This window comes from Sus scrofa, chromosome 6, assembly GCF_000003025.6.
Source record: "Sus scrofa isolate TJ Tabasco breed Duroc chromosome 6, Sscrofa11.1, whole genome shotgun sequence".
Taxonomy (NCBI): domain Eukaryota; kingdom Metazoa; phylum Chordata; class Mammalia; order Artiodactyla; family Suidae; genus Sus; species Sus scrofa.
Window position 1 is genome coordinate 65,048,694 of NC_010448.4, and position 15,751 is coordinate 65,064,444.

Consider the following 15,751-nt stretch of genomic DNA (forward strand, 5'->3'; position numbering starts at 1 on the left):
CCAGTAGGCCTGGGGACTTGGGGACAAGGCAGAGCCTCTGGGGTGTCCCCCATCCCTCACCGCCCTCCTGGCCCCACCTCCCAGCTGGTGTACTCCCCAGGACCCCTGGGATGTGCAGGTGGGGAGAGGTGGCCTGGCCCTGGGCTGGGGAAGAAGGGTCTGCTGCTGGGGAGGGGGTGATGGCGCACCTGGGTGGCCGGTGCTGCAGGGCCAGGAGCCAGAGGGACAGATTCATGCTCCCAGCAGCCCCAGCCACCCCGGCCAGCCCTTGCAATTCCCACTCACACGCCAGCCTTCCTCTGACACCCTGTCCAATCCAGATGGGGCCCTGTCTTCCTCATGAAAGCTGGGGTGTGGATCCCCCCTGCTGACCAGAACTGGGTGGGGAGAAGGCCCGCCCTCTGCCCTTTCCATCCCTGGGGCTGGCTGGGGTGGGCAGGGGAGGAGCCAGCAGGGCAGGGGGCGGGCAGGGCGGGACAGAGGGGCTGGAGCTGATGGAACCAGGTGGTGGAGGGGTTGGGCACCAGGAGGGAGGGGCAGCTCCTCCCCATTAAGCTCCCAGGTGACCTCGGGCCACTGGAAGGGCCATGCCCAGGTCAGAGCCCATGCAGGGCCATCCCGAGTGGGGGATCTGTGGGAGGGGGGATGGGAGTGGGGTCACCGGAGATCAGGCTCAGCTCCTCCTACTTCCTGGACAGGTAGAAATCTGGGGCCTCCCTTTTCTCACCTGGGAGCTAACTGCTCTTCCTGGAGCTGCTGTGGGGAAAGCTGGTGACCCAGGGGAGGCACAGGGGTGTGTGTGTGTGTGCACACGCCCCAGGCAGGAGGCGTGGGCAGCACCTGTGCGTGAGCCTAGCTGCCCTGTCACCCACCTGCTCCTTCTGACCATGGACCCCTGACTCCGGGGCAGGGCAGCCCACCCCCTCCTTTGCTGGGTACGTTTTCAGAGCAGAGTGGGTCTGAAAAGCCCCGGGAACGTCCCTGCTTTAGTGACCCGGGGCCAGCGACCTCAGCTCGGTTTCCTTCTGCAATGTGGATGTGGGCTCTTGACCACACAAGCAGGGGGTCAGAATGTTTAGCACAGAGGGTGCCCAGGACCCTTGGGAGGGGCTGCCACCGGGGGCGGGGCTGTTGGGGGTGGCTGGGTCCACCGGGGAGGCCAGACCAGGCCAGCGCAGGACAAGGACGCTTCCAGCAGAAGCAGGAAGTGCAGGCCGGCTGCAGCGAGGCCTGGAGGGGCCAAGGCAGAGGGTGGGGGGGCGTCACAGTTAGAAGGCTCAGGCTCCCCCCAGCACCAGCGGGACTCTTCCCAGGGGCCTCTGCTCAACCTTGGGTCCAGCCCTGGGGGCTCAGGAGCCATGACCCCCTCCAGCAGAGCAGGGCCAGCTGAGACCCTCCCCACCCTCAGCCCGAGGGTGCTTGGACCTGCCTTATGCCAAGCTGGTCCTCTTAGGACAGCAGGTGGCCTCCGTGTTGGTGTCAGGTGACACTGCCCCCTCCAGATAACGGGTCCCGCAGAGGACCCTGCCACACCTGCTTGGCTGAGGAGGGGGCTCAGGAGGCAGGGCCTATCTAGCTCACCCCTCCTCCCAGCCACCTGCACGGCCCCCCTGTTGCAAGTGGGGAAACTGAGGCCAGAAGACCCTCTGCCCCCTGCTGAGGTCAGTGGGCTTGTGGCAGGGGGCGTCAATGGCTTCCCAGGACCCCAGCCAACCCCAGCCAAGTCTGTGCCCAGATAGGGTCCAGTGGTATCAGACTGAGGTGTCCCAGCCTCCCGCAGGGGCCTCTCCCCTCGGGGCACCAGGGTGGACATGACTGGGGGGACAGGGGACAGTGGTGGCCAGTACCCCTTCCCCAGAGCCGCTGTGGGCATCTCAGTGCCTACCCTGGAGTGGCAGTGGGCACCCTCCTTGGGGAGGTGGGAGCAAGGTGTGTGAGGGCCCCCGGAGCACAGGGGCCAGGGGTGAGGGGTCACACAGCTGGACTGCCCACCAGCCCTCTGTTGGGGGAGCCTCAGGGGCTGAGCTGAGCCGTCACCCTGGGGCCTGGAGCATGCAGCCTGGCCTTGTAGATCAGTGTCCCTTCCATGGGGAGGGGGTGCACCGCTTACTTAAAGGGTGTGGGTTTATGGGGCCTCCCTCTCCACCGCGTTCAGCACGGGCTGTAGGATCGCCCCCTGCAGGTCTACCTGCTCCCAGCATCCCAGCATCCCGGCTCCACCTCCGAAGGTCCTTTGGCTGTGAGACCCCCCGCTGTCCTCTACTGCCCCTGGTGGCCGGCAGAGGCACTGCAGCCAGCCCTCAGCCTTCACCGCATCCAAGGGCGCCTGGGGGTCTCCCAACCCTGCGCCTCACTCAGCCCTCGGACCCCCGCTTCTGCCCCTCAGGAGAAAAGCCATGCACCAGCTTTTGGATGTGCGGATCCCAGCTCCTCCACGCACACCCCCGGGGGCTGCTCACATCACAGCTGTTGTATGGAAGGAAGCATTACTGGTACGGGATGGACCCTGGTTCCGTGTCAGACACTCCAAACCATCCCAGTTGTCACCCGTCTATGTCACATCACTGGGACCAAGTCCACCTGAGAGCCAACTGGGGCAGCATCCCCATTTTCTGGCCCAAGTTTTGTTTTTTTTTTTTTTTGTTTTTGGTTTTTGTTTTTGGCAGTCCCCTTGGCATGCGGAAGTTCCTGCACCAGGGGTGGAACCCAGGCCACAAAGCAACAATGTCAGATCCTTAACCCATGGGGCCACCAGGGAACTCCTGGCCCCTAACATCTGAAGCTGTGAAGGGCTTCACACATCTTTTCACCAGATAAAGTCCAACGTTTCTGGGTTTTGTTGCCACGGTGAATAGGATTTTTTTTTTTTTTTTTGCCTTTTCTGGGGCCGCTCCTATGGCATATGGAGGTTCCCAGGCTAGGAGTCTAATATGAGCTGTAGCCGCCAGCCTACGCCAGAACCACAGCAAAGCAGGATCCAAGCCACATCTGCAACCTACACCACAGCTCACGACAACGCCGGATCCTTAACCCACTGAGCTAGGTCAGGGATCGAACCCGCAACCTCATGGTTCTTAGTCGGATTTGTTAACCACTGAGCCACAACGGGAACTCCGAGGACCTTATTTTGTACTCTGTTTTCTTGTGGATCACTGGCAGTGCTGAAGAACCACAGTTTTTTCGGGGTTTTTTGTGTCTTTTTAGGGCTGCACCTGTGGCATATAGAAGTTCCCAGGCTAGGGATAGAATCGGAGCTGTAGCCACCAGCCTACACCACAGTCACAGCCATGCGGGATCCAAGCCGTGTCTGCGCCCTACACCACAGCTCACAGCAACCCCAGGTCCTTAACCCACCAAGGGATCGAACCTGCATCCTCATGGATACTAGTCAAATTCCTTTCCGCTGAGCCACGACAGGAACTCCTGAAGAATTGTAGATTTCACAGCTTTTGCACACTTCCTCTCAGATGATCTCATGGCCACTTTGCCAAACTCTGTATCCGCGCCAAGCTGTCTCAGGCCCTCTCAGCTCCGCCACAGAGACCGGCGGCTTTGCCCCTTCCTCGCAGGTCCACATACCCTCTGCTCTTTTCCTCACCTGACAGTGTGAGCGAGTCTGATTCTCGATCTTTAAGGGGCTCTGTCCATCCTTCCCACAGCACGTGCTGGGCCCGATACAGGGTCCGTCCAGAGATACTGCATGACGCAGGCAGAGCCCTTGCCGCCCAGACTCTGCGTCCCAGAATGGAAGGACAGCCGAGGAGACCCGTAACGCGGGGGAGGGGAGACAGGTGCCCAGGTTGGGGTCGTGGTGGCCTTGGACAGAGGCCGGAACCCACTGCTCCCCCCCGACACACACACACTCAACTTGCAGTAGATCCTTGGCACAGAACCACTGTCTGGAAAGCGGCTTCTGTACCGTTTTCCAAGAATTTACATCCAAAAGAGATGCTGAACTGGACCCAGCACCTTCGGCTTTGATCAAGACAAGTATGATTTCTCATCTCATCCAACACATGGGCACGTTTTCATCAGTTCAAACTTCCTCGCACCTAATCAAGCCCAAGCCCTGCAGGATCAAGCGAACACTGTTTTCTAAATCTTTCTATTTGCGTAGCTGACATTTCACTCAGGACCAGGGCCCCCGTGTCCTGAGTGTCGCCTTCTTTTCCCGCCCCGCCCTCAGCCGGCTGGAGAATTCGGTCGGCGCTGGCCTCCTGAAAACCTGAGCTACGTTTCCTCTACTGAATGTTCCTGCACCGACCCAGGTCAGACTCGTTCTGGCGTGCTGGAAGTTGGGCACAGCCCCTCTGCCAACACCTGACCCCGGGGTTCTGGGGGGGAGGCAGAGGGGAGGGCTGTGACTACTCGTTTCCTTAAGTAACTGGTTTATTCAAGTTTCTTACTTCTGCTTACACTGCTCCTGGCCTGTTACAGTTTCCCAAACGTAGCCACTTTCCTAAGTGGTCAAGGTGACTGGTACCTGGTTGTCCATAAGAGCCCCCTTTATGTCTCATTCTCTGTGTCTGTAGTTTTTGGCCGCACCTGCAGCACATGGACGTGCCAGAGCCAGGAATGCAATCCGAGCCGCGGCTGCAACCTACACCACAGCTGCAACAACACCCAATCCTTAACCCACCACACTGGGCCAGGGATTGAACCCACACTGCCAAAGAGACAATGTCAGATTCTCAACCCCTGCGCCACAGCAGGAGCTCCCACGTATTTTTTTTTTCCTTCCTTCATGTTTAAAAAATCATCAGTCTTACTGGAGTTTTCTTATTATTCTTCAAAGAAGGAGTGTTGCTTCTGCTAAACACGCCGTTATCCTCCATTCACGAGTGTAAGCTTTATAGACAAATACAACTGTGTATATACATAAGCAGAAAGAAATTAATACAGGCATACATATATATATATATCATGTGTGCAAATATTATTACAATGTTATCACTGCTGTATCTTAGTTTTGTAACGATTTTTGTAAACAGCACATTCAAATTACTGGTTTCAGGGAGTTCCCATTGTGGCTCAGCGGTAACGAACCCGACTAGTATCCATGAGGTTGTGGGTTCGATCCCTGGCCTTGATCAGTGGGTTAAGGATCCGGTGTTGCCATGAGCCGTGGTGTAGGTCACAGATGGGGCTTGGATCTGGTGTTGCAGTGGCTGTGAGCAGGCCAGCAGCTACAGCTCCAATTCGACCCCTAGCCTGGGAACCTCCATGTGCCCAGGATGAGCCTCTAAAAAGACAAAAAAGAACAAAAACAAAAATTTAAACATCCTACCAGGATTTTTGCGGAAGTCACAGTATCTTGTTAAGCTCTAGCCGCACTAAGGTTTAGCAGCCTTTCACCGGCGTCTGCCTCCCGGGCAGAGCGACGGGCACTCTCCTCAGCCCGCTCCACCTGGCCTGGCGCCCGGCTCCCCCTGTGACTGCAGATTTTCTTAACCACGAGGACCGGACCGTCTCGGGCCCTCCGTAATAACTGGGAAAAGTCCTCTGAGGGCATTTTCACACCTACTTCTCACGTGGCACCCCCGGGGCTCTGGATGCTCAAGACTAATGCCGATTTCTCTTCTCAGCGAAGGTTGAGCGGGACAGACAATCCAACACCTCTTCAACCTCATTTCTTCAACACCTTGAAAAGAGACTATCAGAAGCTTCTCGCTTTCTGTGGTGGCGCCTGAGGACACTCTGACTCCTGTTCCTTTTTTCCGATAGTTTTAGAATTTCTCTTGGCCTCCGATCTTTAACTTCTTTGGACCGTGGCTTTTCTGTTGCATTTTATTTTGTTTGCACCGTGAGTGCTTGCGACCTGAGCTCACCCAGCCTCGGCCCTGAGCGCTCGTTGCTTCACGGCAGCGGTTTTCACCCCCTTTTTCTAGGAGCTCAGAGATGACGCTCACACCCCATCGCCCACTTCCTCCGGCCGTTCCCGTGTCTTCTCTCAGCCTCCCTGCTGTCCCCTGGCCGTGTCCTGAGCTGGAAAACTCATCATTCAGCCAGATGCCGGCTGCCTTCCCACCAGCTCCAGCTTCCGCATCCTCCATGCTCAGTCCTGAGGGTGGTCCTTCCTGATGGGCCGCTGCCAGCATCACTGGACATCCCGCCATCCCTGCCCCTCCCGGAATATGCGAGGGGTATATGGAATATGGATTATATGTAGGTACGTGAAAGTCATTTTTTTTTTCTGTCTTTTTAGGGCCGCACCCGTGGCATATGGAGGTTCCCAGGCTAGGGGTTGATGGAGCTGCAGCTGCCAGCCTGCACCACAGCCACAGCAACATGGGATCCGAGCCATGTCTGTGGCCTACACCACAGCTCACGGCAACACCAGATCCTTAACCCACTGAGCAAGACCAGGGATTGAATCCATATCCTCACGGATACTAGTCGGGCTCATTAACCTCTGAGCCACGACGGGACCTCCAGTACTTGAAAGTCGTAACACGGAGGCCTGTTCATGCAACTTCCTCTGCCACTGGTGGTTCACTAGTTGTCTATGGGGACAAGGCTTACCGGGATCCGCCCTATCTCACCCCATGAGGCCTTCTGCTCTTGGCCGTATCAGCCAGCAGCCCTGCCCCGGGCCAGCCCTCCACCCCACATGTGGGCTCTGAAACCAGCACTTTCTGGGTCTCTGGGCACAGGTACCTCTAGAGCACTGGGAACGGGGATAAACCCAGCTTTGCTTGTGTGGCACTGCTGTCCTCAGGAAGAAGCCAGGGTCACATGGGCCTCCCAGGTCAGGCAGAGGTTCTTGTCCAAATGCACTCAGGCCGGTGCACCCGGGGGCCCACCACGAGGCACCGCACAAAGCAGAGAACACACAAGCCTCGAGGGAGCAGCGGCTCCTTTCTTAACTTACGGCGATCCACATGGTACCGAAGCCCACTGCCCAGAGGCCCCTCAGGGCCCGGTGGTCCCAAGGCAGGGCCTCTTGGGTGGGGCAGGAGCAGAGGGCCCTCCAGCACTGAGGGGTGCAGTGGCCGCGTCCAGCTGCCCATAAATACCTTTCCATAAATACGGCTGCTGTGTTTCCAGGCGAACGGGCTGGGCTGCAGCAGCCTCAGAGCTTAGCACCAGAAGGACCTGCTCGGAGGGCGGCCCACGCCTGCACCTGCGCCCGCACCTGCCCTCACTCCCGCCCCAGGAGGTGGCAGGCGCGGCTCCCTCGGCCCTGAGGTCCTTGGCTGAGCGCAGAGCTGGGCTGGGAGGTGCCTCCCTCCTGGTCAACAGTTCTCGCAGGGCGAGAGGCCCCACCACGGTCCACAGGCCTTGAAGACAAGGGCATGGCCACAGTCCTGGCCCCGGGCATCCTTCTTCAGCGGTCACCAAGGCCCTGGGACTCCTCAGCGGTGCCTGCGAGGCCAGCCTCTCTGGGCTACCCCTGACCTAGTGTTTCTCCGGGCTGCTGCCAAGCCTGGGGCCGTGAGAGGCAGTGACAGGAAAGGCTGCTGCAGGACAGGAGAGAGGAGGGTCAGCCCAGGGCGGGTGGACACGCAGCCACCACATCCCACTCCCCTTCTGTCCTTCCAGCTCGAGCCCAGCCCTCCCCCCAGCCGCCGCCCAGTCTCATCTCTGGGATGCCCACGGCACTGTGGGGCCCAGGTTCTGCAAAAGTGCCCGAGCCTCATCCCTCCTCTGAGAACGGACCAGTGACACCACCAAATGCCACCCTTACCTGGGCCCAGGGCTGGGGACAGGCTCTGCAGGAGCTGGGAGGGCCCACCTGCAGGCAGACAGACACAGCTCAGCAAGAGCCCCGCCCTGGGTGGGCCCCAGCAATGGCGCTCAAGGCTTAACCCCACCCAGGCCTGCGGGGACCCCAGCCTCTCCCCGCCTCACTCCTATGTGACTGGAGGGCTACCTGCTCCCCAAACGAAAGCTCCCAGCCCTGTCCAGCCAGAGGGGGCCGTGCAGCAGGACTCCGGGCTGGATGGGGAGGGACTTCACTCCAGGCCAAGTCGGGTTCACTCCAGGGCAGGGGGCAGTGAGGCCCTGTCTGTCCTCCTGCCCACCTGGCTTCATGCAGGCAGGGCCTCAGGCCAATGAACCCCCAGCTCCTGACCCGCCCTAAATGGCAAGGGACCCAGGGCGCCTGTGGTGCAGTACCAGATCTGACCACAAGGTGGCGCGGTGCACAGGGTTCCTCCCAGCACCAGGCCTACAGGTTCTGCCTCCACCTGCCCGCCTGCCCTGTGCTGGAGGGGACACCTCGCCTAAAGGTCCTTAACGGTTTAAGTCCCTGGCTGCCTCTGGGAGACTCTGAAAGACGCACACCACTACCAACCCTGAGGACCCCAGTTACCCCTCCCCGCATCTCAGCGCCGGTCCTGCCCAGGCCTCAAGCCAGGAGCCCGTCTCTTTCCAGACAGGGCCCTCTCCATGCGGTGCCTTCTGGGCAGCAGGCTGGGCCCAGGGAAGCTGACCAGAGGACATCAGCAGGGCGGGGACACCCCACGCTTTGCCTGCAGACAGCACAGTCCCAGAGCCTCAGGCTAAGGGCCGTGGTGCTGCTGCGGGACCTCCCCGCCCCTGCCCGCGGGTGGTGCAGGCACACGTATGCACACACGTGCACACACGTCACCATCAGGCCCCAGTTCACACAAACGCAAGGCCAGGAAGGGTCCGGGGCTCTGGGCTGGGTCAGCGCCCCCCACCAGGATCACCCAGCCCTGCCCACAGGGTCTTGGCCCCTGCAGGGTGAGTCCATCCACCCTTGCCTCTGCCTGGGCCTGGAGTCCGGGGGGTTGCTCCAGGGTGGTGGCAGGGCCGAGTCCCACCCCACAGTCCAGGTCCGGGGGCTGGAAGGCTCACGCGTCGCCCATCACAGGCCGTGCGGACACCGCGGTTACTGCGCTGGACTGTGTGCCAACCTGGCCCAGGCTGCAGTGTCCTCCCTCCCCCCGGCAGCCCGACTCACCCTGCCGGCACGTGGGCCCTGTGTAGCCATCCACACACAGGCACTGCCCACTGACGGGGTCGCAGTCGGCCCCACCCCCGCAGGAGCAGCGCAGGGCACAGCCTGGCCCGAAGAAGCCCCTTCTGCAGCCTGCGGGTAGGTGGGGGGGGGGGCGGGAGAGCTGGGCCTCAGTGCCTCTCCGGTCCGCCTGGGACCAGGCCCCCAGGCCTTGGGCCTCCCGGGGGCGTCATTCCCCCCAGTTAGTATGAGGTTGTCCCATGAGAAAGCACCAGGCTCTGGGCACCAGCCTTAAATCACTGCCCCAAATTCCTGCCCAGCCCCAAGGCCAGAAGAGGGAGCTGGTGGTCAGGGATGCTCCCCCCAGAGAAAAAACGGCTGAGAGCCAGGAGGGGGACGTGTGTGCAGCCCCCGCAGGCCACCCTCCCCCAAGGCCTGGAGGGTCTCCTAACCAGGGCCTCTTCCTATGACTGTGGCCCCCACCCCAGGGAGAGGCCACGCAAGGGCTCTGGTGGGGGCCAGAGGGCAAGGCCTGGTCTTGACAACCAGAGCAGGAGCTCCAACCTGAGCCTCCTGCCAGCCACTGCGCCCTGTACAGGGACGGGCACAGTGCCCAGACCAGGGCACGACCCAGGAGGGGCTCCAGCAACACCGACAGACCCACATCATGCCCCCACCGAGCAAGCCCCCAGGCTCACCGAGGTCACAGGTGGTCCCCGTGCGCCCCGGGGGGCATAGGCAGCGGCCGGTGACCGAGTCACAGGGCACCCCATCCCCGCAGTCACACCGCTGGCGGCAGCCTTCTCCAAATGAGCCGGGCTCACACCCTGTTTGGGGCAGTGAGCTCAGTACCCCAGCCTGTTCCCAGGGCGAGGGGATGGGTGGGAGCCCGTGGGCTGGGGGCACAGAGCACTCACCTCTCTCGCAGAACTTGCCGTGGAAGCCGGCAGGGCAGAGACAGCGGCCGCTGACAGGGTCGCAGGGGGCGCCATGCTGACACTCGCACGTCCCCCGGCAGCCAGCCCCATGGAAGCCGGAGGGACAGGCTGAGAGAGACCAGGGCGGGGGAGCTCCTGACGGGTTGCCCAGAGGCAGCGCAGGACCGGGTCAGGGCCTGGCCCCCCTTCCTCCCCCAGGCCCAGCACCTGCTCCCCCATGACCCTGAGCCAGAGACCTCACCCCAGGAGCCCCATGGGGAGGGGCAGGGACAGCGCAGGAGTGCCCAGGGCCAGGCTAGGCCCACCCCACGACTCACGGTGCTCGCAGGCCTGGCCATAGAAGCCAGGGCCGCAGTGGCAGGCCCCCGAGGCAGGCTCGCAGGTGCCCTGGTTGCGGCAGGAGCACTCCAGGTGGCAGGCGGCCCCGTAGCGTCCGGCAGGGCAGGCTGGGGACAGGCTGAGGGTCAGCCTCCCGCCACGCAAGGGCAGGGGTACAGGGGTCGGGCCCGGGGCACCAGCCTGACCCAGGCGACCCGTGGAGCCCCGCCCCCAAACACCCCTGAGCACAGCCCTTCCCGGGGAACCCAGGCCCCCCACACCACTGCCATTCAGGGTCGAAGCCGCCCCACCGCAGGAGCCAACCCTCAGGCCACAGGGCGATAGGGCCACCAGACTGGCACAGACACTGACCCAGCTCACAGTGCGTCCCTGTCCAGCCCAGGCCACAGGAGCAGCTGCCGTTGGTGGCGTGACACAGGCCCCCATTTCTGCAGGAGCACGTGCCCTCACAGTTCACACCAAACCGGTTCTGGGGGCAGCCTAGAGACAGAGTGGGGCACTGCTCAGAGCTCTGGCCGAGGGCGGGACATCCTCCGGGGACACACCCTCACGAGATCAGGCATTCATTCAACAAACACTTCTGTGGGCCTCTTGGCGCCTGTCCCTGCCCCTGGGGCCCACATGTGCCAGGAGGCAACACCAACCACATCTGCCTGTTCATTCATCCTGCCAGCAAACACCAGGCCTGACTCAGTGCTGAGGATGACACAGGGCTGCAAGTGCTGCCCAGCTGGCCAGAGGGGTCAGGGAGGCCTTCCTGAGGTGGCAGACCCCCCCCCACCCCAGGTTAAGAGGAGGCTGGGGGGCCCTGCATGCCACACAGCCCCTGTTCAGAATCTGACCCATGGCTTCCATCCTTCCCTGGGGGTGAGGACACGGTCTGGGTGAAGCCAGGCCCCAGGGCTTGGGAGACGGTCACCAGCCCCTAGATGGGGACCAGAGGGCAGCAGGTCCTGGTCCGACCTAACAGCCCTTGGGGCCAGATCAAGTAGCACGGCATGGCCTGGGGGACCAGGCATGCCCTCATGAGCGTGAGCCCCACAGCCGTCTCCAGGGGCCACCCCACTTCCCCACCGTGGCCTGTGTTCTGGGCCTCCCACTACGTGGGGTCCCCGACCCTGGGCCCAGCAGAAAGGGCCTGAGGGACGTCAGCCCAGAAGCCGGCGCCATCCTCAGCCCCGAGAGCTGCTGGACCCTCCCACTAGGGGGCGCTGGGTCAGAACCTCTGCCACCCCCACTGGCCGCAGGGAATCAGACAGGACACTTGAGGACCCAAGTGGGCACGGCTGTCAGCCTCACTCCTTATCCTCAGGTCACCGAGGGATCCATGGCAGGGGCCCAGTTCTCCCACAGAGACCCCACGGCTTCACCCCATCACCTCCAGCTCACGAGGCAGCAGGCGGCTCTCACCGTGCTCACAGTGGACGCCGGTCCTCCCGGGGGGGCAGGTGCAGGTGCCAGTCACAGGGTCACAGGCCGCCCCCTGCCCACATCTGCACACGTGCGCACAGCCGAGGCCAAAGCGGCCATGTGGACAGGCTGCCGGGAGGAAACGAGAGGGTGGCCACTCCTGGCTGGATGCCCCCCTGGGATGGGACAGGATGCGACAGGACAGGCGGGGTGGGGCTGGGGAGACTCCCATGTCTGCCCAGACAGGGCAGGGCCCCTGCTCCCGTGCACACACACACACACACCACCGCCCCCAATGGCATCTCCTCCACCCACAGGTCCTGCTGGGGGCCAGGCCTGCGCTGCAGTGACAGTGACTTCCTCTGCCCCCAGCCCCCACCCCACCAGCCCAGCCAGGATCCCAGGCAGGGGGAACGTCCCCACATGATTCAGGGAAAGGCCCTTCTCTTGCCAGCATGCCCAGCTGGCCTCTGCATGGACACTGGTGGACATGGCCCACGTCAGGGGCACAGCCCATGGCCGGGCAGAGCCAGCCTGGGGGGACGCTGTGGTCACACCAAGACCCCCGGCTCAGCCCAGCCTGGAGCCAGGCCCAGTGTGGGGGCCAGGAAGGGGTGGTCAGGGCTGCCCTCCCGCAGGCTGAGCGGCCCCACCCTCACCTGGCCACTTACCGAGGCCACAGTCGGTTCCGAGGAAGCCAGCAGGGCAGCGGCAGGCCCCCGTGGCCGGGTCACAGGAGCCCCCGTTGAGACACGCACATAGCTGCTCACAGCCGGGCCCGAACCGCCCGGGCGGGCACCCTGCAGGGGGAGGGCCAGCTGCCAGGGCCCGGGGCCCACCCTGCCCCACAAGGCGGAGCCGCTGACCTCCCGCCCCGGCCACCTTCCCCGAGGGCCCAGCAGGTGCATGGGCAGCACTCACGTTGCCGGCAGCCGGAGCCGTGGTAGCCGGCGGCACACACGCAGGCCCCCGAGGCCGGGTGGCAGGCCTGGTTCTCGCCAGGACATTGGCACTTCTGCCCACAGCTCTCCCCAAAGGTGCCAGGCGGACAGGCTGGGGTGCAGGCGGGAGGGGTCAGTCTCAGCCAGGCTGGAGCGCGTGTCCTCCCCGGAGCCCCTCCTGGGGCTAGAGGTCTCGGGGCCTGTGCCCTGAAGCACCCACTGCCCCAGGGCACACCTAGGCGGTCACCTACCCTGCTCACAGCCGGGCCCCGTGAAGCCTGGGGGACAGTGACACTCCCCGGAGACGTGGTGGCAGGCGGCACCAGGTGGGCACTGGCAGTGCTGGGCACAGCTCTCTCCAAACCAGCCAGGCGGGCAGGCTGTGGGAAGGCGCCGGTGGGGTGGTGGGGAGCCCGGCGCCCACGTGGGGCCCGGAGGGGTCCCTGCGTGAAGGACCCACCCCCACCCGGGGCGCTGACGGGGCTGGGGGCTCACCGTTCTCACACTGCGAGCCCCTCCACCCCGGGGGGCAGAGGCAGGCCCCGCTGACATGGTGGCAGGCGGCCTCCCAGCGGCAGGCACAGGGCTCCTCACAGCGAACCCCAAAGGTGCCCTCGGCACAGGCTGTGGGGAGAGATGGGCAGCGGCTGAGTCCTGCTTCCTAGGCTGAGGCAGGAAAGCCCCACCCTGCACCTGCCGACTGACCGCCTCTTGAGGCCCCCACCCCCTGCCCGCCCAGGCTGCCCCGGGTGGGCCCCCAGCCCGCCCCACTCACGGCTCTGGCATTCATCCCCGGTCCAGCCAGCCAGGCAGAGGCAGTGGCCTGTGCGCGGGTCACAGAGGCCGCCGTTGAGGCATCGGCAGCTGTGCTGGCAGCTGGCTCCAAAGAGCCCCGGGAGGCACTCTGCAAGGTGGGATCAGGTGAGGGTCCACCCCAGGACCCAGGAGACCCCGGATCCCCCCCACGCTTCCTGCACCCAGAGCCTCAGAGCCCATGTCCTTGGGAAGAGAGGGGCCCAGGGGGCTGGTCACACGGCAGGCCAAACTCAGGACCTGCCCCCCGCAATACTGGGCAGCATCTCTGGCCACAGAGGGAGGGGGCTGCACCAGGGTACGTTGGGGCGCCAGCCTTGGGTCCCACCGACCCCGCCGGGGCCCACCTCCCTCCTCTGTCCATCCAGCGCTTACCCTTCTCACAGGCCAGGCCAGCCCAGCCCTCCGGGCAGCTGCAGTGGCCTGAGACAGGGTCACAGGTGCCCCCGTTCTGGCAAAGGCAGGAATGCTGACAGTTCTCGCCATAGAGGCCTGCGGGGCAGGCTGGGGGGCGAAAAGAGAAGCAACTTGCAGCCTGCCGCCAGCCAGGCCAGGGCCCGAGCCCTCCCAGGGCCAGTCCGTGGGGATCTGCAGCCCCACATCAGGCACTGGGCGCAGGGGCCTCCCCCAGGGCCAGCTCTAGAAGGACCTCCCCCCGCCCCCGGGCCCCCGGGCCCAACTCTGGGGGCTCAGGGCTGAAGGGTGTAGCCCTGGCGTCTAGGCCTTGCTCCCCATCAGGTGCCCAGGAAAGTCCTCTGCCCTCCCTGCCCCCCAACCCCAGGGGGCTTTATGTCCACCTGCACGGCCTGGCCCCAGACTCCTGGTCAGGGCTTACCCTGCAGGCAGGCGGGGCCCGTCCAGCCAGGGCCACAGCGGCACTGCCCGTGGACAGGATCACAGGAGGCCCCGTTAGAGCAGGAGCAGACCTGGCTGCAGTTGTGCCCGTATGTGTGGGCTGGGCAGGCTGCAGGAGAGGGGGGCGGTCAGGGGCCTGGGGGCACCGACCCAGGAGGGGCTGCAGCAGACAGTGCCCAGGCTGGCTCTGTCTGCCCCTCCTTCCAGCCTGGGCACCACTCGGGGCAGCCACAGATTACCCTAGCCCTAACCCTGACTGGCGGGACCCAGGGCTGATGGAGGCCTCACGCACTCTGGGAGCAGCGGGGGCCCTGGCGGCCAGGAGGGCAGAGGCAGGACCCGCTCACAGCGTCACAGGAGGCCCCGGCACTGCAGTTACAGGCGTGGTGGCAGTCCACTCCGAAGAAGCCGGCCGGGCAGGCTGCAGGCAGGGGCAGTGATGGAGACGGCCAGCGGTCCCAGGACCCCACCTGCACGCCCAGCCACCCAGCCTGCATCCCAACTCACCACGCTCACAGAAGGTTCCCCTCCAGCCGGCCGGGCAGGTGCAGGCCCCGCTGACATGGTCACAGGCTGCTCCGTGCTCACATTGGCACTGTTGCCCACAGCCTGGCCCATAGTGGCCCTGGGGACACCCTGAGACACCAGACCATCAGCTGGGGGGGACAGTGAGCCTGACCCAGTCCTGCCCAGGCTTCTGCCACCCAGCCAGGGCCTGCAACAGTGGGCAGGAGAAGCCCCTCCCTACCCAAGGTCTCCGCATCCCTCCCCCATCTAGGAACCAAGCCCTGAGCCCTAGGGAGGAGGGAGCCCCAGGCCCATAAACCGGGCGGGGGCTTGGGGTCTACACTAAAGACCAGGGCCCCCGACCCTCATCAGACCCCTCCCAGCCTCCTCCAGGAGCCAGGGGTCCCATGGGGTGGGACTGGCCCACCTTTCCCGGCCTGCCCCTCAGTGGGCCTTCTGTTGGGTCCAGGGTGGGGGAGAGAGGGGGAGGAGGGCTCAGGTGAGGGGACTTCCTGCTCGTCTGGGGACAGGAGGGCAGGACCGGGTCTCCCGACGTGCACTTGTGCATGTGCAGGCGTGTGCGGGCGCGTGCAGGCGTGTGAGGGCCAGGTCAGGACTCACGCTGCTCGCACCGCGGGCCCACGTAGCCGGCCTCACACGCGCACAGGCCACTGACGGCATTGCAGCTCCCATGGCCTGCGCTGCAGTTGCAGATGTGGCTGCAGTCAGGTCCCCAGTGCCCACTGTCACAGGCTGCAATAGAGGCCAGTCACTCTGTTCGGGCCCAACAGAGCCCACAGGCACCACGGCCAGGTCAGGGGATGGGGCCTAGATGGAGGCTGCCCAGGGGCCTCCTACCTCTCTGGCAGCTGAGACCGGTCCACCCCGGGGCGCAGCTGCAGCGGCCAGTGGCCGGGTGGCAGTGTCCATCATTGGCGCAGGAGCACCGCGTTTGGCAGCCAGGCCCAAACCAGCCTGCTGGGCAAGCTGCAGGGGGCGGGGGGTGAGAACCAGCCCCCCCC

The 15,751-nt window shown here is 64.0% G+C and overlaps 1 protein-coding gene across 3 annotated transcripts in view; it reads right to left on the reverse strand.

Moving 5' to 3' along the window:
• MEGF6 (multiple EGF like domains 6) overlaps window positions 6,840-15,751 on the reverse strand; it is an 85,917-nt gene continuing 77,005 nt past the window's right edge. For 2 of the 3 annotated variants that reach the window (XM_021095213.1, XM_021095212.1), the window contains 19 exons: window positions 15,588-15,716; window positions 15,351-15,482; window positions 14,730-14,858; window positions 14,515-14,643; window positions 14,203-14,331; window positions 13,743-13,871; window positions 13,330-13,458; window positions 13,050-13,178; window positions 12,806-12,934; window positions 12,535-12,666; window positions 12,285-12,413; window positions 11,614-11,742; window positions 10,555-10,683; window positions 10,182-10,310; window positions 9,844-9,972; window positions 9,625-9,753; window positions 8,930-9,058; window positions 7,688-7,735; window positions 6,840-7,460 (listed from right to left, as the gene is read on the reverse strand). In XM_021095213.1, coding sequence (XP_020950872.1) covers window positions 7,399-7,460; window positions 7,688-7,735; window positions 8,930-9,058; window positions 9,625-9,753; window positions 9,844-9,972; window positions 10,182-10,310; window positions 10,555-10,683; window positions 11,614-11,742; window positions 12,285-12,413; window positions 12,535-12,666; window positions 12,806-12,934; window positions 13,050-13,178; window positions 13,330-13,458; window positions 13,743-13,871; window positions 14,203-14,331; window positions 14,515-14,643; window positions 14,730-14,858; window positions 15,351-15,482; window positions 15,588-15,716 — 2,309 coding nt within the window. In that variant the 3' untranslated portion in view covers window positions 6,840-7,398. The remainder of the gene's footprint in view (window positions 7,461-7,687; window positions 7,736-8,929; window positions 9,059-9,624; window positions 9,754-9,843; window positions 9,973-10,181; window positions 10,311-10,554; window positions 10,684-11,613; window positions 11,743-12,284; window positions 12,414-12,534; window positions 12,667-12,805; window positions 12,935-13,049; window positions 13,179-13,329; window positions 13,459-13,742; window positions 13,872-14,202; window positions 14,332-14,514; window positions 14,644-14,729; window positions 14,859-15,350; window positions 15,483-15,587; window positions 15,717-15,751) is intronic. The other variant, XM_021095214.1, reaches the window with a different exon arrangement.